Source organism: Grus americana, chromosome 1 (assembly GCF_028858705.1).
Source record: "Grus americana isolate bGruAme1 chromosome 1, bGruAme1.mat, whole genome shotgun sequence".
In the NCBI taxonomy this organism is placed as follows: Eukaryota; Metazoa; Chordata; class Aves; order Gruiformes; family Gruidae; genus Grus; species Grus americana.
The window spans coordinates 134,838,583-134,861,329 of record NC_072852.1 but is presented as its reverse complement, the minus strand read 5'-3'; the positions used below and the strand labels follow the sequence as shown (position 1 = coordinate 134,861,329).

Below are 22,747 nucleotides of genomic sequence, written 5' to 3'. Positions count from 1 at the left end.
TATGCGGAAGGAGCAAGTAGTCCGGGTTTCCGCATACAGAGCAGCTCGCCCCTTGGCGTTAGGAGTGCCCGTTAACGGCCGAGCGCGGCCGTCGCCGCTCCCGCACCATGTTGCGTGGCCTGGGCAGCTGGTTGGGACTGGAGCGGGCAGGCGAGGAGAAGCTGCTCTCGGCGGAGGAGAGGAGCAGCTCCGCGGAGGAGGAGGCGGCGGCGGCAGCAGCAGCAGGCGCGGAGCCGGCGGTGCAGAGCTCGGAGCAGGTGGAACTGCAGGTGGACTCGGAGGCGCTCCTCAGCCAGGCCAAGGGACTCGGCAGTGAGTGTCCTGCCCTCGCACGCCGGTGCTGACGGGGAGAGCGGGGCGGGGGCGGCCCAGCACCGCCAGCCCCGGGGCACACCCGCACCTGACCAGAAAGCGCCCTTTGCGCTGCCCGTGCTGCCCCCGCCGCCTCCGCTCCGCTCCCCCGCGGTACCCTGAGCTGCAGCGGAGAGGTGCGGGGCTCTTCCCCCTCCCGCACACCGCTGCTGGGGGGCTTCGTGCAAGGAGAAGGCTTGAGTAAGAGAGAATAGCTTCGCTCGTTGGAGGGATGTGTCGTGCCCAGGCACGGGGGATGCTGCTATGGGGCTGTTCTTAAAAAATAAACTAGTTGCCTTAGCAGCAAAATTCCCTTAGGGGAGTGAGAGCAGGGTGACAGCTGGAGAAGTGAAGGCAAACTAGTTTATGCACGTTTAGGGGTTGGAGAAGTTACCAGTACTGATCATTGGCACATAAACCAAAACTTTAGTTGAACTAAATGGTTATAGATAGGGTTTAGGATGTTAAGCATGTTTATTCTCAGTACAACAAATGTAGAAGAAAAATCGCTTTTCATCCGGATAGCTACAACTCCAGTGTAGCTTGCATTGTGATGCAAAATGGGGAACCTAAGTTTGAGGTGACCACAATACTCTTAAAAAACCAAACCGGCTCTGGAGCACATCTTTCCAGATGTAAATAGTCATTCAGGTTAGTTTAGCTAATATAGAATATGATCTCAGTGAAGAAGTGTTAAAAGTCATTTTTCCTTACCCTTTTTTATTTTTTGTCTTCACATATCTTTGATTTGTATCTCTTTTAAATGATATTTATTAACTACAGTCTATGGCATGCATCACTACTGTGTAGTTTTTCATACCGCTTGTCCAGTCTTTTTCACAGTTCTGAAACAATCCTATGCAATTGCTAAGGCTGTTAGTTTGGAAGTGTCCTAATTCTCTAGTTTCATCTTCATTTTTCTGCATTTCTGATATTCTTTTTAAGTAGCAGTTATTGACAATGAGAAATATTTTATTAAGTTGCTAACAACTCTGTGTACTGTTAAAGGATGTTGCCTCACTGGAGATAAAAAAAAATTCAAAAAAACTTAAATATTTACAATGTGAACCAAGTAATTGGCTGCAAATGTTCCTTTCAGTTATCATCTTTTTCAGAATTGGTGCTAAATGAACAGTATTTCTTTAAGTATCTGTTCTGTTGTCATTGTGGGAAAAGTGATGGATACATATAATGTACTTCATGAACTGGTGTGGGGTTTAGTGATTTTTCATAGGAAAGAAATGGGGTTTGATTATTTTGTTGAACTCATCTGTAATGAGGCGAGGCTGTAATTTGCTATAGGTAAGAATTCTGTAGATTAAGTAGATTCTTAGATAAAATTAATCCAAAATACAGCTTCATACTGTTTTAAGTGCTTTCTTACCGGTGCTATGAAGTGTTGGATCAGTATCAAGTGAAAGGTTAGTCTGAGATGGTTCTTTACTGTGCTTTGCCTTAGGCTATCTGAGCTGCAGCAGATTATCTGTGTAGTTTGGTCAAATGCTTGTCTGGTTGTTGGAAACTGATCCTAAAAGACCTAGAATTTTCAGGAGAAGAATAAGTATTGACTGTAACAGATATAATTTGCTCTGGAAGTCAGAATTTGGTTTAGTGATCCGTGGATTCATTGTCTGTGACACCAAAGAAGATTCTGGTGGAAAAGCTTTTGTGTAAGGATTTGGATGTCACTATGTAACACGATTACTCTAGAAACATCTGCATGACTAATAACCAGGGTAGCTGTGTAGAAAGACTCCCCTAGCACATAAATAATTTTACCAGTAAAACTGAAGCCTTACACAAATTATTTTTTGCTCATTATCACGTCGTCACAAAGGTTAGGAGAGTTTGTCAGTGTGAACTAATAATACAAATATTGGTAAATACATATTCTTACTATAGGCTTAGATTTGTAAGAGGGAGGGAAACCTTCTTGATCATTTGAAAATGGAAGCGTTATTCTTTCCATCACTGATTCTATTTTTCTGAGGCTAAGTATCACCTCTTACTGAGGTTTTATAAGTACCTCAGTTCAGAAGAATATTTGCCCCTAATGGAAATAAAAAGCATTTTGTTTTTCAGAGTGGTTCCAGGACTGGTCAAGACCACTTTGCCCAACAATACCAAAATATTGCTGGACAGCAAATATTTCGGCACCTCTTGCACCTAAAACAATTGCATATGAGAAGGTTTCCAGGGATACATAAAACAACCAATAAAAGCTGGTAGGCAGGAAACAATCCGGTGGGCTGCTGCTTCCTCTACTGCCATAAGAGGGACAGTATATATGTCTATATGTAAAGTGTAGAAGATAAGCTTTTTCTTATACAATGTGAAGCATGTGATGGGTTGTAAAGCCTGATAACAGATATAAAAGATGCTAGCAAGTACTTGAAGGAAGTTTGGTTGCCACCATTCTGTGGCTTATAAATGGAAGTTACACATGAAAAACTGGCGTGCTTGAGGGCTGGCTAGACCTCTGCATTTGTCAGTATTGATTTGGTGATATCATTAGAGAGAGATAATATTTTATACATCACAAAGAACAGTCAGCTTTCCAAAAGGTGACATAAATGTCCCAAAGTAATTAATTTTACCAGTGGCTAACAACTGTGTGTTAAAACAACTCAGTTTTTTGCATGTTAGGGTTATTTCTTACATTTCTAACCTATAAGGAAACTGGAATTTTTCTGATGTCTTGAGAAGGAAGGTGGGGGTTTTGTTTGTTCGAAACAGAAATGCTGGGGTGTTTTTTTTAAATCCCCTGTATAAAAGTCAACATTGGTTTTTCTGGAATAACTAAAATATTCTTACTATCCCATGTGCTTCGCATTCTTACTAATGCCTCAAGTACATCTTTGGTAGTTACTATGCGGTTTAGATCCACCATTACTGCTTCTAACTCTAGAATTGGAATAGAATATTTTCAGTTGGAAGCAACCTACAGGAGTCATCCAGTCCAACTGCCTGACCACTTCAGGGCTGACTGAAAGTTAAAAGCATGTTGAGGGCATTGTCCAAATGCCTCTTAAACACTGACGGGCTTGGGGCATCAACCACCTTTCTAGGACGCCTTTTTCAGTGTTTGACTACATTCTCGGTAAAGAAATGTTTCATAATGACAAGTCTGAGCCTCCTCTGACTGATGCAGCTTTGAATCATGCCCACAAGTCCTGTCACTGGATCCCAGGGAGAAGAGCTCAGCACCTCCCTCTCCACTTCCCCTCCTCAGGAAGCTGTAGAGAGCCATGAGGTTGCCACTCAGCCTCTTTCTCTCCAAACTAGACAAACCCAAAGTCCTCAGCCGCTCCTCACAGGACATCCCTTTCAGTCCTTTCACTAGCTTTGTTGCCCTCCTCTGGATGCATTCAAGGACCTTCACACCCTTCTTAAATTGTGGGGCCCAGAACTGCACACAGTACTCCAGGTGAGGCCGCACCAACACTGAGTACAGCAGGACAATCACCTCTTTTAATGGGCTGGTTATGCTGTGTTTGATGCGCCCCAGGATGGGGTTTGCCCTCTGGGCTGCCAGGGCACGCTGCTGGCTCATACTGAGTCTGCTGTCAGCCAGGGCCTCCAGATCTCTTTCTGGAGGGCAGCCCTCCAGCCACTCTCACAGTTTATAGTTGTTTATTACTCTGTCCCAGGTGCAGAATCTGACATTTGTTCTTGTTAAATTTCATCCCATTGATGATTGTCCAATGCTCCAATCTATCTAGATCCCTCTGCAATTATTATATTAAATTTACTATGGTAGTTACTGACATTGTGTCATTGTGTATACTGTAGCTGTGATATTACAGTCCTACAACTGTTCAGATGTAACAAAGTGCTTGTGACATCATGTCATTATCTGAGAAATAAACAATACCAACGTTGTTTTAAGATCCTTTGTCAGTTAACTGATACTAAATGTTTCTGAAAGTTCATGATATATGTCTTGCTGCTTGCAAGTTTGTTCTTACTTAAAAACTAACAATAAAAGGCAACTGTCCATGCTACATAGTTCTTTCCCTGCTACCTTTCTTCACTTCAGCACTGCTAATATAAAAAATGCTAGTTAGTCTGTGGGAGTACTTGTTACTGCTGTTCTGACACTGAACATATTCAGAAAAATAAGCAAACAGGGCCACAGTGCTTCTCATGGAGCTAAAAAGAGGAAGACAATGCAAAATAGGAAAGGGCAAACATCAAAAGCAAGCTTCTATCTTAAGACTTTTGAAAGAATGTCATGTTACTTGCCTAAAATTTTTCATGCATTTGCTGCCTTCACGAGACTTTATTGTGCTTGTTGATTTTCTTAAAAAATATAATTCTGTTTTAATACTGTTGCTAAAGTTATTTCATTGGTTAATGTCTCTGAAATACTTGAATGAGGAAAAACACATTACTCCAGAAAATTAATTGGAAAGCAATAGTTCAAGGATGATTAGGAATGCTTGACTTAGTAAACAAGGTTTATGTATAAAAGTTTGATTTACAGACAGTTGGGATCAAACATACAGTTTGATCATCATGACTAAAGAATATGAACTAGAAAAGGATTTTAGCAGTTCTTTGTAGGCTGGAAGCTGGGTTAAATGAATTTGAAAGATTTCAAGTAGGTATCCAAATGTCTAAAGAGAAAGGAAAATCTAGTAAGAGAACTTGGATGTAAAGAGATTTTTTTCAGCTCTTTCTGTTTCCATCTGTGAAAGGTTACCTCTTCAATTTTGCCACTGCTGCTACAAAAAAGATATCTGAATCCGTTGTCGAAACAGCACATACGATAAAGAAGTCTGTAGAAGAAGGAAAAATCGACAGTATCATTGATAAGGTATTTTCTTTCTAGATACGTGATCTGAAAGATCTGCTTGCTTGCTGTTGTTGTAACGTGTAGCAAATCTGGTATGTGATAACATTTCTTTAAACTGGCTTTAGGAATTATGTATTTCAAGAGCAGATATCTCCTGTCATAATAAACGATGTGACCGAAATATTTATTCGGGGTAGGCATGCCAAAAAATGGTCACTGTGCTTTACTCAGTACCGCATCTACATTCCTTCAGGATGTAGATACACTGGAGAAAGACCAGGAGAAAATATGAAAAATGCTGACACAGGAGGAAAGGCTGGAAGAGTTAGTAGAGACAGGGAATTGAAGGATGTCTGGGAGATGTATGGGATGGTTTTTTCCCCTAGTTTATTTAGCTGAAAAGAGGAATGCCGTAGCCTGCATCTTAAATGCATCTCTGAAGCAAGATTAAGAATTAGGCTAGCTTTGTGGATATTGTATAGTAAGACCCTAGAGCTATGCAGGTACGGTTTCATAAGACCCAGTGAGTTAATGAAACAGCTTACTAGTGTCCTGATCTTTCTCTTCCTCCCGGTCCAGCCACTTATCTCTTGCCCTCCCTGTTCCTGGCTGCCAGTTCCAGTTGCTTAACTTCTGCCAGCAAATGTTCTTCCAGTGCTTTAAGTCATGAATTTGGCAGAAAGAAAGAAAGAGGGGGGGGGAAAAAAAAGGCAGCAGTAAGTGCTATGTATTGTTCTGTGTTTTTTAGCAAGGGTAGCTTGGAAGGGGAAGGGAACTGGCCAAAACCAGCCCAGCTGTAGTGGGATTGTGCTGCATTCAGGAGTGTCAGACATGGGAGATGCAGCCAGACCTTTCCTCCGGCTCCTGTCTCTCAAGCACCCCTTCAGGGGAACTAAAGTGTTCCCCCCACACCTTTTTTTTTTTTTCTTCCTTAAATACAGTGAAATTCAATTTCTTGATATAATTAGTTTTCATGTTGTCCTCAAAATTAATCATCAAATGACACTTCTAAATTTGTATTAGGAATTAATTTTGTCTCTAGATTTCATTGACTTTTTAGAGACAACTGTCTATATATAATAGCAGTTATATTTCCTACTACAGTGTATTAGAGTCTAATGTAATTTTGATCCGCATCAAAAAGGAAAAATAGAATAAGAAGGTTATTTGGTAATTTAATATACAAATAATAATGTTCATAAGGAACTGTAGCTAAGTATCTACCTCATATTTTATGCCTAAAATACCATTTTCTTTTTTCTGTGAATGCCTTAGAGTAACACAGATTCCTTGTTTTGACTAATAAGTTTACATTGGGGAGAAACAGACTATAGCTATATCATCATAAAGCTTTTGTCTTACACCATATAAATTATTTTATTCCATAAATACCAAAATTTCATATAACTTACAACCAGGAGGAACCACAATGATCTGTTTGTATAACAGGCACTACATAGTTCTCTCACTGATGTTAATCTTAAACTGAAATGTGGGATTGTTGAAGGAAAAAAAATATAGGAATTTTATCAGGATTTAGCTTGAAGATTTGCATACTTTTTGGCAACTTGTTAAGCCATAAACCTCACTGCTTAATTTCTATTTTGCAAGTGGTTTAAATATTCATTTCTAGCTTCATGGATTTTTGCCTCTGCTTTCAACTACAAAACATTTGCATTGTTACATCTAGATTATGGCATACTGACTTCTGAGACCATTCTCCATTTTTTAATTCTAAATTCAATGGAGGATATTTCTGAACATAGTTTTTTTTTATTAAAATTTGTCAACATAAATGGAGAAATTATTTTATTTCAGCTAAGCAGACACTCTGAAAATCATACTTAACAATTTTACCAGTCCAATTTATTGCAATGGATATATTTCTTAGGCAGCTCTTGAAACTTATTGTAAGGCCAAGGGTATCTTTAAGTGTTTAATGCTTTACAAACATGTTTAAATAGGTCTAAACAGTTAGTCTATGTTGTCTGTTATTTGATGTGGTAAGGCAGTAAGTGTATACGCATAGTATGCTGATGTTCAAATTATCAGCTAGGATTTTCCTCTTTCTTTTTTTTTTTGGTCTCCCGAACTTGATAAAACTATAAATATAATTTTGAAGGTGTACACAATAATTTAAACTTTTAAAGGCAAAATCAAATGTTTCAGTAGGGGGAATGTATGGTTTAAATGAAACACCTTTAATTAACTTACAAAAAGCGCCACCAGGGATATATATGATCCTGCATGTATTTGAAAGCACTTTCAGAGTGAACATGAAACAAGAGGAGTGACTTCTTTTTATTGTAATTTTTATTTCAGACAATTATTGGAGATTTTCAGAAGGAACAGAAAAAATTTGTACAAGAGCAGCAAACAAAAAAATCAGGTAATATATGTTTGTTTTGATAATGCATAACATTATGTAAGCTAAAACTTGCTGGAAGCTGGATAATTGAGCTACATCTAAATCTATCAAAACTCCATTTCATGAAACACGTTGTGGCAGAACTGAACATTGTGGAATAGGAAGATGACATTTTTAAGTGAGGTTAGCGTAACATTATCTGGTTGGTTTAGATTTGCTTTTTTAACCATATTCCACTTTATGAAATTAACTCAAAGATCGCTGTGCTAGCAAAGCTGATCTTGTTTTCAGTCTTAAGCCTGTGTACTTACTGAAAACAGGCATGCTGACTACCTTTCTTTTGAGCTTTAGCAATCATGTCACATTTTCATAATGAAATTAAGAACATGGGTTAAGGTTTGCACTGTAATATTTAATTAGTTTTGTTGTAGGAGTTGTTTGGCTTACATTAAAGGCATAACTGCTCTTTTGCTTTCCCATAAGTCATTTGCTTTATAATTATCTGTGATCTAAATCCTTTGAGTTATCCACCCATGTACTGTTGACATCAGTGGATCTATTTGAGACTTTAAAATAAGCACAATTTTTTTCTACATTGTGTTTCATCATTGGCTTTTATCTCTTTTAATGTGTTACCTGAATGCAATGATTTCTCACAGTTTGAATAATTAGTGGCTCTATTGTTAATCTTGAAAATGAGCTGGTTTTAAATGGATCGCGATAAAATTTTTCATAGTCTGTAGTTAGCATGTTAGTCTGGTTTCTTCTTGCAAGACCGTTTATGTGATTGCATTGTCTGTATTTCTACCTTTTTGTCTCTGTTAGTAAACTTTGGCATCTGTTAATATATTTCTACAAGTTTCATGAAAATAGGTAGCTAGACTGACAAAAGGAAGACTAACAGATGGTGTAACTGAAAGAAGCATTAGCATCAGATAGGAATCCATGTGGGTGAAAGCTGTTGCTGATTTCAGGTGCATAGGCAAATAAGCATTGTTAGTTTTAAGTGCACAAGAATTATTTAACTGTTACAGATGTGTCACAGTGCCTCTGTAGGCTCAATTTGCATTGGCAATGAAGAGATTGATAGATTTCTATACATCTGCAATAGTTTATTTTTCTCTATATACAGTCTACAGAATTATTTTAGAAGTATCTCTGTAAATATATAAATCAGCTGAACTCGAGTATGCTTATTCAGTGTATAACATGTAATTTATAACAAATTTATAACTTTCCTGCATCGTTAAAGAATAGGTGTCTTCTGGGTGTTAGAAAATTAATACAGAAGTAAATGATTTTGAAAACTTAATTTAGACAAAGTTTACGTGTTTAAAGTGAATCTAGAAATTTCTATTTGCAGGCAGCTTAACCAGTTATACAGTACTACTTTAGTAACTAAACTAAGAGGCACCAAGTTCTGACAGCAAAGAAATCACCACAGTTTTAGTTTTACAATAACAGAAATCAGCAACTATTTAATTTTTTTTTTCCTGTGATAAGCAAAGATCCATTCCTAGAGTTTCCCTCTTATGCCATGAACTTAGTGTAGGAAAAAGGAGCAATGAATTGGCTTACTGATGTAAGTCTGCTTATTTTTGTGACATTATATGTTACTTTATGTAAGGTGGGTTTTTGTGGTTGTTCATTTTGTTTTTTTTAAAGTAAAACACATGCAATTATTTTCCTCCTTTCAATAACAGAAGCAGCAGTGCCTCCTTGGGTAGATAGCAATGAAGAAGAGACAATTCAACAACAAATACTGGCCTTATCAGCAGTAAGTATTTTGTTTCCTGTAAGAGTTGAAATTTTTCTGTTGGAGAGGTTAAAATTTCCTTTTTTCAAAGTTTGGCTGGCATTATTAAATTATGTCTTTTCAATATACTACTTCTAATGTGTCCGTCACTGCACTGATCATGTGCAGTTCTTTCAGTATCAATTTGAGCCAAAGTAGATCCCTAATAGAATTTTTGATTTTTATAAAGGCTTTACAGCTTTGTGGTATGATAGAATTATGTGGGAAGTGGGATTGCTTTGCTGATCTTCTGTGGAAAGTATGATATCCTTTTTTTAATATCAGTTAATGACCATAAATATGTTCTTCAAAGGATAAACGAAATTTTCTGCGGGATCCTCCAGCAGGTGTGCAGTTTAATTTTGACTTTGATCAAATGTACCCTGTTGCAATGGTGATGTTACAAGAAGATGAACTTCTCAATAGGATGAGGTTTGATCTTGTTCCCAAACAGTAAGTAATTTCTGCTGGTGACTATGTATGGTTGTACTTCTAATGTGTCTGTAAATATTCATAATTGCTCCTTTTTCTTTTCACTTCCTTCAATTTTTTTCAGTACTTCCTCTGTATGTATTTTATATCTGCTAATTTTGAACACATGGAATATTGCATGTGCATTGTGATTTAGCAGTTAGAGGAAAGAACAGAAGTAGATCTGATAGAAATTCAGAGCTAATAAGGATCTGTTGACTTAAGTATGGGAGAAGCCTTAAATTTTTTCCATGTCCAGTATGCTAAATTAATTGAAAATTTTTTTTTCAAACAAAGGTAAATGCAGCAACAGAAATGTTCAGATCTATTGGCGTAACTGACACCCCAAAAAGGTTATTAGAGATAGTCAAAGGCCCCATGGAGAAATGGTAAAAAAATGCATCACAAAACAGCAGCAATGCAAGCAAGAAAAACTGGTTTTGAATAGGCAATGGGAAAAGCTCTGTGTTGTGACTGCTTTCCTTCTAGTGGACCGAACTAAAAGATCCATAAGGTTTTTGTCCCAGTAGTTATGGCCTGTTCCAGTATGGCTTCTTGATCCCAACTCTATTCCAGTGCTGTTCTCCTTTCTTGCCCAGTCCCAGACTCTGCTCCTTAAGTTTGTTTTATAGGTCAACATTCTTGGTAAGTAGGAGTTTCCAATGTTAGTCTCTTGGCTGAGGATGGAAACAGGAAATCTCTCTTTGTGTGCTTTTCTTAAATCTCCTCCTTTTATAAGCCTTCCCAACTCCTTATTTTATTTACCCCCTTCCCTGCTGTTCTTTGTTGCTGTCAGTCCTAAAGCTCTGCCTGTATTCTAGGTCTTCATCAGATGTGTCTCTGATGCTCTGTCTTCAGCCTCTGGTCATGCTATCCTTGCCTATCCCACCCCATTGCTTAATAGTTCGGGTTTTTTCTGTTCTTAGTCTCAGTAGTCACTGTTTGTCTGAATGGGCAGGAAGGTAACTTTGCTCTCTCCTGTCTTTTTCTTGACCTATACACATTCCTCCCCACCGGCCCTGCCATTTCTGGCTTCTCTTCCTTCTGAGTTAAAATTAAGTCTTTTCTTGCTTGCTGGAGGATTATCAGATGGAAATGTTAGCTAAGAAATGGGATAGTCTCCCGCTTACCAGAGCTGGTCGTTTCCTAGATGGCAGTTTCTAGTTACTGAGGGTCCTGTGGACGTGCTGAAAGATGCGAAGATAATGAAATAGTTGTGCAGTAAACTAGGAATGGCTTCTGCCTATAGATCAAAGATGTTCCACCTGAGGTCTAGTGAAGATGTAGATGAGTATAGTTTGGCAATGACAGAATGTTGGTTTTAGAGTAAGTGAGAACAGGGTTATTTGGTTTGTTGAATTTGTTTACATAATTTGGCAAGAGAGATGGAACAGCATAATATTGTTCCAAATTATGTATTGCTGCATGCTGCTAAGTTTTTTTTCTAGAGAAATAAGTATTATTATTATATATTCAATTCCATTGTAACTATCTTGTAAGACATCTAGAACTTCTACAATGATGGATTGTTTTTAAACTGTTAATACCACAAATTCCTAAGTTTTTACTTAGAAGGCAGCTATGTCTGCTCCTTCTCTTTGCATAGTTAATTTTATTTCATTGCTGGATGGTAAAAGGAACCATATTTCCAAATGTAGTAATCAAAATCTGTTTGTTCTCTCTAGTGTAAAGGAGGAGGTGTTCTGGAGAAATTATTTCTACAGGGTGTCCCTGATTAAACAGTCTGCACAACTCACCGCACTTGCAGCTCAACAGCAAGCAGTAGGAAAAGAAGAGAACAAAGGCAGAGAAGAGGACAGTCAGCTGAAAGGTATGGAAAGGATTTCTTTTACCACAGCTTATTAAGTTAGTGTCATGCATGCTGACTGTATACATCAGATGACATCAAATTTTTATCCTAGATTTCCTATGAAATCAGAACTTCTCTCATCATACTTGGTCCGTTTGTCCAGATGGGGCAGAGGGGGCTCCTAGTGCTTTAAAGCTGTTTTCCAGTTTCAGTCAACTTTGTCAGAAATCTCAAGAGATGAAATTTTGTACTTGGCTTATAATAGCTTGTGGTGGGTTGACCCTGGCTGGGGGCCAGGTGCCCACCAGAGCCGCTCTCTCACTCCCCTCATTCACTAAACAGGGGAGAAAAGGCATAACGAAACGCTTGTGGGTCGAGATAAGGACAGGGAGAGATCACTCACTAATTGTTGTCACGAGCAAAACAGACTGAACTCAGAGAGGGAATTCATCTAATTTATTACTAGGCAAAACAGAGCAGAGGAATGAGAAATAAAATCAACTCTTAAAACACCTCCCCCCACCCCTCCCATCTTCCCGGGCTCAACTTCACTCCCAGCTTCAACCTTCCCCCCCTCAGCAGCACAGGGGGACGGGGAGTGGGGGTTACAGTCAGTTCATCTCACAGTGTTTCTGCTGCTTCTTCATCCTCAGGGGGAGGACTCCTCTCATCGTTCCCCTGCTCCAGCATGGAGTCCCTCTCACGGGGTGCAGACCTTCAGGAGCAAACTGCTCCAGCGTGGGGTCCCCCACGGGGTCACAAGTCCTGCCAGCAAACCTGCCCTGGCGTGGGCTCCCCTCTTCACGGGTCCACCGGTCCGGCCAGGAACTTGCTCCTTCCCACGGGGTCACAGCCTCCTTCAGGTGCCTCCACCTGCTCCAGCGTGGGGTCCTCCACGGGCTGCAGGTGGAATCTCTACACCCCCTCATCCTTCCTCCATGGGCTGCAGGGGGACAGCCTGCCTCACCATGGCCTTCACCATGGGCTGCTGGGGGATCTCTGCTCCGGGGCCTGGAGCACCTCCTGCCCCTCCATCTGCACTGACCTGGGTGTCTGCAGAGTTTCTTACATCTTCTCACTCCTCTCTCCAGCTGCAAAAGCCCTCTCTAACTGTTTTTCTTCTTCTTAAATATGTTATCACAGAGGTGCTGATTGGCTTGGCCTTGGCCAGCGGCGGGCCTGTCTTGGAGCCGGCTGGCATTGGCTCTGTCAGACACAGGGGAAGCTTCTAGCAGCTTCTCACAGAAGCCACCCCTGTAGCCCTCCCCGCTACCAAAACCTTGCCACGCAAACCCAACACATAGCTGAAGACCACTAGTGGTCTCTGGTGTGCTTTTTTGACTTGTAAGAAAGAAGTAGGAGGTGCCTTTGGTGCACCTGGTAAGACAACAGCCAACCCAGCCAGCTGGCATGTGGTTTGCTCTTGGCTTTTGCTTAGGCTTCAGGCCAAACAAAGTTAGTGATATGGGGGTAGAATTACTCTGGTGGTGGAGACAAAGACGCACGCAGAACATGGAAAAGCACACAATCTGTTATAGAAACGGAGGAAGATGGGCACCAGGAGGCTACCTGGGATTCAACCTTGAGATGAAAAAGCCACTTCAACGTTGGAATCTTCAGTTATACTGATGACTTTATACAGATTATTCTTACTCACCCTTTTATGAACCGTTAGGCATCTTTATCTGTGTGCAAACAAATTCTGCAAGCAGGAATATATGCAGCTTGAAGAGTATAAAGCAGTTACTGGCTAAGACACAAAAGATAACTAGTAGCTCATTAAATCTTAGCTTAAGCTATGTTTGCTCACCACCCCTGGTAAGACACCTGAAGAATTTTGGCAGGCTGGGTAGGCATTAGGCAGAAAGAGAAAGCCTTCACTGCACCTTGGAACAGATTCTCATATCCCCAACATCAATACGTTGTCATCATCCACGAAATCCATTAATGCTGATGTCCTGTTGACACTGCTGGCCTGACTGACAACCAACTGATCACTGCCAAGCTGACTTCTTTTGCCCCTCTTTCGGATATAATATCTTTCTATATTGGTATTTTTCCTCTTGAATCCTTGCACTGCTAATGATCCTATCTTTCTAATATTACCTCAGTTTCTAATTTCACCTTTCTTATCTTTTTACAGACTTTCTCACAACTCTTTAGCACAGCTTGGTAATTTTCTGCAAAGCCTGAGATAAGGTTACTTAGATGAGCCTTGGCTCCTTGCACACAGGCAGCTGGACCTTGGAGTGAAGGGGAAGTTACAAGGGGAATTACAGAGCCAGGCTTGCATGTTGCATAGAAGATACCTTTTCAAAAAGGACTGTAGTAGTTTTCTCAAGGGTTTTTCGTGTGTGTCTTTGCTGTCAGTTTGTCTCATTCTGTTTCTCATAGGTTCTGTTTGCACGTGTTAGTGCAGGCAAGGTCCCCATCTAGGATGAATGAAGTAGTTTCCTCTGAGTTAAAACCCAAGCAATGCTGACAGGACAGGTCACTCCAGAATCTGCTTCAGAGCAAGAGGCACCAGTTCTGACTTTTATGTAGGACAATTGTCTGCTGTCCCAATGGACTATGTACAGTCCAACATTGCAGCATGTCCCTGTGTTGAACAGCATGCTGTCAATCATAGAAACACTACTCATGCTATTTTAGGCTTTGTAAGCTTGAAAACAATCATGGCCTCACTTGAGCATATTACATGGAGCACAGAAGAGATCTAGGCCAAATCTGTGCAAAGTGACCACAGGCCACGTGCCCTCCAGAGCATGCTAGCCTTTGAGGAGAGTAGCTATTGCCAGCACACACCAGTGGGCTGTGAGGACCAGGCTTCCCTCCCTGGGAAGGTTGACAAGGACAGTATAGAAATAGCCCAACATGATTTATGTGTTCACTAGAATGATGTAGTTCTTTTGCTCAGGATAATTCAGAAGACTGCTTTAACAAAGGAGTGCAGAACTTGTGTTTGGGTTTTTTTTCTTTACCTTTAATTTAAAATATGTGCAGGTTAAAAATGAAGTTGAGTATTACATGACAGTGAATCTTCCTACTGTTTTAGTAGTTTTGTAAGCATATCCTTTTCTCTCTCTAGAAAAAGAAGAGCAATAGAGGAACAGTGATTATATGGAGAAATAACCAATCAGTTTTGTGGAAGCTGAGACTTAATTTTTTTTCCATGTGTAAAAGAGCTACTCTTAAATGTCCTACACTAACTCTTTCATCATAACAGAAAGCTTTTGTCTTTACCTTTCAGTCCAGACTGTATTTAGACTTGTTTCCTACTTACCTGTTCATGTCATATCACTTCTACACTCCCACCATATTCAGCTCCCATTTTTATCATTTTCTATGAGCCAATTGTGTTTACTGTCACCCTGTGCAGCTGCCATCAACTCAGGAAATCACAGGGATTGTCATGATTTTGTAAACCTTTGCACTTAACTGGCATCTAAATGCATTTATCTAATTTTCTTTCTTCCTTGGATTTCTATTTTTTTTATCTTTTTTGGATTTCTGTTCCTCCGGATTTTTTATTACACCAGCTGATAGGATTACATTACAGACTATTAACAGTAGCAACTGTCTTCTCTGATTTCTGTAGTGCCTCACAATAGGTCTTAGAATATTGGATCCTTTCATTTGCTACTGCATTTAGTCCTTTGTATAGAGGAAAAGGTTGTGTTTGGAAAGATTAGAAACATAAGTTCTGTCAAAAGATATTTTCTTCACTGTTGTTTATAAGCATATTCTTTGTGAAGTCTGTTTACTATCAGTGTGCTTTCCCTTTCCACTATACTTTTTATTTGATTTCTGTTTCTGCATATCATTGCTTCAGTAAACCAATTTCAGAAAAAAGGAAAGCAGCAAGGCCAAGTGCAAGGTCCTGCACGTGGGTCGGCGCAATCCCAAGCACGACTACAGGCTGGGCGAGGAATGGATTGAAAGCAGCCCTGAGGAGAAGGACTTGGGGGTACTGAATGAGGAAAAGCTCAACATGAGCCGGCAGTGTGCGCTTGCAGCCCAGAAAGCCAACCGTGTCCTGGGCTGCATCAACAGAGGTGTGACCAGCAGGTCAAGGGAGGTGATCCTGCCCCTCTACTCTGCTCTCGTGAGACCCCACCTGGAGTACTGCGTCCAGCTCTGGGGGCCCCAGTACAGGAGAGACATGGAGCTGTTGGAGCGAGTCCAGAGGAGGGCCATGAAGCTGATCAGAGGGCTGGAGCACCTCTCCTGTGAGGACAGGCTGAGAGAGTTGGGGTTGTTCAGCCTGGAGAAGAGAAGGCTCCGGGGAGATCTAATTGCGGCCTGCCAGTACCTGAAGGGGCCTACAGGAGAGCTGGTGAGGGACTGTTTTATCAGGGAGTGTAGTGACAGGACAAGGGGTGATGGGTTCAAGCTGAAGGAGGGTCGATTTAGATTAGATGTTAGAAAGAAATTCTTTACTGTGAGGATGGTGAGGCACTGGAACAGGTTGCCCAGAGAGGTTGTGGAGGCCCCCTCCCTGGAAGTGTTCAAGGCCAGGTTGGATGGGGCTTTGGGCAATGTGGTCTAGTGGAGGGTGTCCCTGCCCATGGCAGGGGGGTTGGAACTAGATGGTCTTTGAGGTCCCTTCCAACCCAAACCATTCTATGATTCTATTCTATGATTCTTGGCTAGTCAAATAGAAGTTACTCTATTGTTAATTACAGTGCTAAAGGTTTCCTTTTTGCAAGCTAAATATGTAGTTAAATGGGCAGTCTTAAACTGTAAGTTCCAAGGGCAGCATAACCTTTTTTTAACAGTACAGTACTCATATTTGTCAAACTATGGCTGTTTTAATTGAAGCGTCTCAACTTTACAAGAGAGATGGCAACTGACCCTATTGAACAACAAAACTATTAGCTTTGAGTCATCCAAACCCTTGGAAATTGTCAGTACAAAAGAAGTTGCTGCATAATACCTAAAGAGTTATCTAGTAAAATCACCATTGTGACTGAAAACAAAACATATCTTCATTTAGAAAAAAAAAACCAAAACCCACTGTCTTTTGGCCTGTTGCAGATTTCATACAATTCAGAAGACCAGTATAGGATATGCAGATGAATTTATTGTCCTAATGACTGTATATTCTGTAATGGCAAAGATACGTTTACCAGATTGTAGTAATGATGTTTTGTTCAATTTGTCCACAGTAGTGAACGATGTTTTGTTCAATTCGGAAAACCGCATAGATTTGGGAAGCTCTGAATTATCTGTGTTATTTTTTATTTAAATAACCTTTTTGAAGGTTGGATTCCCTAACCGGAGGCTAAAACTGGAACTAATTGCCTGTTGGTAACTCTTCATAATGTTCAGTTTCTTCTTAAAGCTGACTGATGTCTATAAAATAGAATTAATTGCCTTCCATTTTTATCTCTCTCTGTCTCCTTACCTGGTGTTTTCACAAAGTTAAATTAGCATGGTTGACGTGAAAGGAAAAAAGAAGGGACAAATGGAAGACATTCCACGTTCTAGTGTAGAGACTATATAAGATCTATAAGAAAATGCCAAGTTCTAGTCCTTCTCCAGGTATTAGTAACCGTTTACTTGGGAATGGTTACCTCAGGGGCAGAGAGCACATCAGCAGTGGAAGAGATGGTGCCAGACCGGTAGATCCAGAACAGTGCTAATGATGTTAGTCATATCAGACTGGTGCACGGCCCAGTGCAGAGCTGCTGTGCCGCTTCTGCGTGAGAGCAGCAGATGGAGCTTGAGGCACCTCTCCTGCATGGCGCTTTGGGCACGCGGCGCTGAGCAGCAGTGTCAGTGCCGTGTTCTACAGCCATGTTCGAGCAGGGAGTGCTGCAGCATCTTCTGCTGTGGTGTTGGGTGCAGTAACAGATCCTCTGGAAGAGGAGAGGATGGGACAGAGCAGTGGGCATTGAGTAGATGAGCTGCGTAAGCAGTGACAGCTACCAGTTAGGGGATTATCTTAATTAGAGCTGATCTTAATTTTAAAAATTAAACCTGAAAAAAAATTCCCCCTTCAGAAATTGTGGAGTAAGCAAGAAAGGTCCATCTGGGCACACTGCAGGAAACAGAGCAGCGAGCTCAGAGCTGCTTTGCATGTTTAGACAAATAGAACTGCTAAGCAAGCACTCCAGCACTACCACAATCTGCCCTGTACATTAATTGTTCTTGCAGCCACCCGGCTCTTTATTGTAACTCCTCTACCCCGCTAGTTGCATGAGGAGGAAAGCTGGAGTGTCCCTTTACCTGCCAAGAAGAAAGATGTCCTTGCTTGTAAACAGTCATTGTAGAATGCACAGTGAGTTTTCATAGGAAATTGGGAAGAGCTTCTAGGGTTTGTTTTTCAGTGACTTTGCCTGTATGAAAGGTAAGGCTGCAGAGCACTTGTGCTCATGTGCATTGAGGGGTGTGCATACAGATGTAGTCTGGCGTATCTAAGAGTAACTAGTGCCTGTGTCAATAGCAGTACCAAACCACGAGAGTTTGGGAACTTCTGAGAGGCAGTAACTGGATTTCATGCCTAAGTCTACACCGTTGTAACTTTAAAGATCTTGTGACGTGGTGCAATTTGTAAGTGTTTTATAAAACGCATTCTTTCAAATTCCCAACTGTTCCTATTTACGTAGTTTTTTGGATCATCTTGAGGGGCAGAGGGGTTCCTGTGATTTAACTTTGGAGTCATAATGAGGAAATGGTTTGCTAAATTTGCCTTACTTAAGAACAGAAAATTGCTTCTCTTCTGTTTTGTTGCAAATGCTTCGTCTATGGCTGAATTCAGCCTTTAACCACCAGGATTCCTTAAAATTTAAAATACAATATTTCCTTGTACATTTAATAGCTATGCAGAATAAATGACATCTCTATATATTTAAATATATAAATTAGATCTTTATATATTTAAATGTAATCTACTTTTTTTTTCCCTCTTGATAGAAACAGTACGGCCAAAAACACCACCTGTTGCAATAAAGCCTCAAATAAAATCTCAAGAGGTAAAAATGCTGTTATATTTTTGTCTGGTATTTAGTGTGTGAAACTGTTACTTAATTATGCATCCTTTTGAGGAAGGTGTGCTATGAGACCATAATAATATATTATCTGACAGTCCTAACCTGCTGCTGTTCTGCTGTGATATTAATTTTTAGTGTACATGCTTAAAACTCATCTTCAGTAGAAGAAACATTGGTTATCTGAAGAATACTTTCATTAGTATCCTGCACATTATAATAAAACATGTTGTCACTCTTCAGAGTGAAAACTTCCAAAATGTTTGGAATAGAAGGTTTGCATTGTATTTAGACACGAGTGATACCTTCATAGAAGTACGTTCATGTGCCATGTTCTGCCCAACTCTTCAGCAGTTGTCAGGCTTAAGTATAGGAAATCTAAATGATGCATTGCAATAGCAATGTTATTTTATTGCAATGGCAAGAAGAGTTTTGCTTGATATTGCAAAAACCTTTAACTTAGACACGTAATGACCCTTGTTCATTTCTGGATTGTAAAATCAGTGCCAGAGAACACTCTTGGCAGAAGCAGAGCTGTGCTTTCACTTGCCAATAATATGCAGCGGACTAAATTAAGCTGGAAAGATTTGCAAAGAACAGTCCTCTCTTTATCTTATTTCAGTCCTCTCTTTATCTTATTTGTGTGTAAAAAAAAAAAAAAAAAAAAAAACCAAAAAAACCTGTTACTGAATTGTGGTAAAAATGTAATATTAGTCTTAGGTACTGTTCTAAACTACTTATGAGTTTATTACTATTTCTGAAGATTACAAAAACAGAATTAAAGTTGCTAAGAGAACACAAAAAGGAGCTTAGGCTGAAAAGCAGATAATTTTCAGTGTAACTACCATTTTGGTCTGTACAAATATACTCTTAAAGAAAAATAGTTGTCAGAGTAATGCATTTGATTTGTTTCTTTGCTGACTCTATCTAAAAGGAAGTCAGTCACCAGTGACTGCTGAAATTTTTTTCCCCCTTTTTGGATAAGCTTATACAAAACTATCTTACTGCAGGATGAGGAAGAGATTTCCACAAGTCCAGGTGTGTCAGAATTTGTGAGTGATGCTTTCGATGCCTGTAATCTGAATCAGGAAGACCTAAGAAAAGAAATGGAACAACTGGTGCTAGACAAAAAAAGAGAAGAGACTTCAGTAGTAGAAGGTAAAGCTATTATTACCTTCTGTGTCTTAAATACAGTAATTCTCATGTAAACAGCATCAAAACAATCTGTGATGATGTGACTCTGGCCACACGCAATGAGCTATTTACTATGAAGAAACCTGTATATGTAGATGCTTATCATAATACAATTTTCAGAATTCATCTTCTAATGTGTTACAGATGTTGCTGAAGCCTTGTTTTCTGAAATTATTTTTTCCAATACATAGCCAAGCTTGAGGAATTCTTAAAAGCAGTATCAGTTCCTTGCATCTAGCTTTTTGATGGAAGTCTTTCAATAAGTCATTAATGCGTAATTTGTTCAGAGAAATCTCAGCTGGCCTTACTGACTTGGACCATGGAATTACATACCTTCATATCTAGGCTGAAGCACTAACCAGCATGTAACACATCAAAAACCCATCTCCTCCCCCATACTCTTGCATATGATAGGTAGAGCTAATTAAAACAGGGATTAACAACACAGGAATGCCTTCTGACTCATGTTTTGCCCTGAAGTATGAAACATGATTACCTTTAACCCTGATTAAATGAGCTTGCTTAGCTACAAATGTCAGTGAGAAGAATACCTGCTTCTTTTTTAAAATTACCACAGTATTTGATCTTGATTTTTTTTTTGTTTTTTTATAACGGTATATTCAACAAACTTATGAACTTCATTCATTTTTCCCCAGAGATTTAAAAGTATAAAGGGAGATTCAATTGATAGTAGACTGAAACACTGTAGGAAATGAGCTTGCAAACGGACGCTTGTTACAACTAAACTGCGTATTTGCTTTTTATATCTTTATTTTAGTATGCACGTAGAAATATAGACTTGTATATTAATTCCTATCTGTGGTCAATAAGAAGATGAAATTTCTGATCTTGAAGTTTCTTTAGCTTTTAAGGAGAATTGTCCATAAAGTTTGGGGGATATAAGAGAGATTCAGCACAAATTCATCTAGTTTTATATAAATAAACAACATTGTGTATTATCTATTTAATTTTTACACATCGTTTATCTCTTGTAGAAGAAACTGCTGATTGGGAAAAGGAATTACAACAAGAGCTTCAAGAGTATGAGGTGGTGACAGAATCAGAAAAGCGTGATGAAAACTGGGACAAAGAAATAGAAGAAATGCTGCAGGAAGAAAATTAAGCATTTTCACAAAATCACTATAACCCTAAGCTTTTTCTGAGGACTGACATGGATTTCTGCTTTCATATTTTGCTTACAAAAGATCTTCAAAAGACATAAAAGAATCTAAAATCATTATAATTCCATATAGGGATACAACCATTATTTCTGTTCTTTATATGAGCAGTTTCTGAACTTCTGTGTTCTTCAAAAGAAAAAAAAAAAAGAGGAGACAGACACTGCAGGTTATATGTCATAATTAAAAGCGATAACATTATTACACAAAGCACCGGTTTAGTTTGAGGCATTTTTAGGTGGTCAAGAAGCTCTGTAAAGAGACTTCTAAATCTAAGGATCTCAATTTGTTTGTCTACAACCTTTCTGTTTGGGATGTAAAAATGGATGTTGTAAGTAACTTAGTCTTTGAAAATAACTCATCATATTTGCACTCTGATCCCTGTATAATCTGTAAATGTGTACTATGTTAAGGTACTTGTAGCTAGTACCTTTCATGTGTATTTAACTTCCTTAAATGTATGTAGCCAAAGAATTTACAGAAAAGCCTATTGAATAACTTCCGATAATTTGTTTAAAAAAATACTAATTCAGACTCCAAAAGAAGTACTGATTAATTATTGATCAGTTATGAATAACTGGCAAACATTTAAGCATTTAAATAAGAACAGAGTTAACTGAATTAAACTGTTGTTTTTGTTAAATCATCATATTAAGATATTGCCTTTCCCCACAGAGAAAAATGGTTTAGTGCATTCTTTCTTCAGAAGACTTATGTTTCCACTTAATTGTGCTGACTGAGAGCAAATTAAATGTTTCTCTTTATTTTAAGTGCTGAAACATTTATGTAAAAACTTTGGCTGGTTTGGACATCTTTATTAAATACTGTAGATATGTATAAAACTGGCTTGTTTATTTGGAGGGAGGGCAGGTGAGGGGCAAACATTTCAGACTTATACAGATTTCAAAAATATACTTTGTCACAGTGCTTAAGACATGGAATTTAAATAAAAAATAGTTTTCTTTAAAAGATTTTTTTTTATTCTTCTTAGGTATCTGGATGTTTCCTGTAGTTTTAGCATTAAGTCAGTATCTTCATGTATATAAGTGAAGATTTGATGTTCTGTTTGTCATCTGTTTCATAAACTTGTGTGACAAAACATTCATGAAATCCTAATTATGAAGGAAAATGAGTAAAATAAAGTAGGTAGGAGCCATTAAGCACAATTGGATTACAGGCATGTTATATACAGTAAGCTCTGTCTTAATGACATAATTCTGCAGAAGACTTCTGTGAAGAGACTGAAAAGATCATAGCTGTAATGACTCAGTCAATATTCATCTCATGGGAATTGAAAAGAGCTAAGTGGTTTTAACTGCTCTTAACTGTAAGAAAGGACTATTTAAAATTGTCTCTATTAGCAACTTGGACAGAATGCCCTCCTGTATGTTTCATCGTGGAAAATGAATTGTTTTAAACCTGCATACATTTTACTTCTCCAGTTAGTTTCTTTGTTACTATACACTTTCTCAACTACAAATCATCCTAAGCATGATTTGTATTTTTATATTGTTTTTCACTTTTAGTTAACAAATGCAAGATAAGTCATGGTGAATAAGAGGTACTTGAGGAGCTTTTTATGTCTAGGATTAATTAAAGGCCACAAAAGTTAAATCTGTTAAGCTCATAAAGATCAGCCTACTCAAAGTTTAATGTTTAGTCTTGACAAATACAACTGCTCACAGATTGAAGCAGGAGACATTAGGATCTGTCTACTGTACAGTAGTTTGACACACCACCTTCTAAAAAGATGGGTAGTTCTATTCTGAGAGGGGCAAATCTTCCGCAGA

General features: G+C 39.1%; 1 protein-coding gene across 1 annotated transcript; it reads left to right on the top strand.

The window, feature by feature from the left end:
- Positions 1-6: 6 nt before the first annotated feature.
- SYAP1 (synapse associated protein 1) lies at positions 7-21,926 on the top strand. Its single transcript, XM_054817754.1, has 9 exons — positions 7-312; positions 5,052-5,170; positions 7,472-7,538; positions 9,221-9,294; positions 9,626-9,765; positions 11,469-11,614; positions 18,512-18,570; positions 19,596-19,743; positions 20,775-21,926. Exons 1-9 carry the CDS (start codon positions 108-110, stop codon positions 20,900-20,902), a joined length of 1,086 nt encoding a protein of 361 aa, XP_054673729.1. The 5' UTR covers positions 7-107; the 3' UTR covers positions 20,903-21,926.
- The last annotated feature ends 821 nt before the right edge of the window (positions 21,927-22,747 follow it).

What these genes read in the sequence shown, in the direction of transcription:
- SYAP1 (XM_054817754.1), top strand. Translation starts at nt 108, where the DNA reads ATGTTGCGTGGCCTGGGCAGCTGGTTGGGACTGGAGCGGGCAGGCGAG. An exon ending in GCAGCAAACAAAAAAATCAG is followed by an intron (nt 7,539 to 9,220) that starts GTAATATATGTT and finishes TTTCAATAACAG; the next exon opens with AAGCAGCAGTGCCTCCTTGG. An exon ending in AGAGACTTCAGTAGTAGAAG is followed by an intron (nt 19,744 to 20,774) that starts GTAAAGCTATTA and finishes TATCTCTTGTAG; the next exon opens with AAGAAACTGCTGATTGGGAA.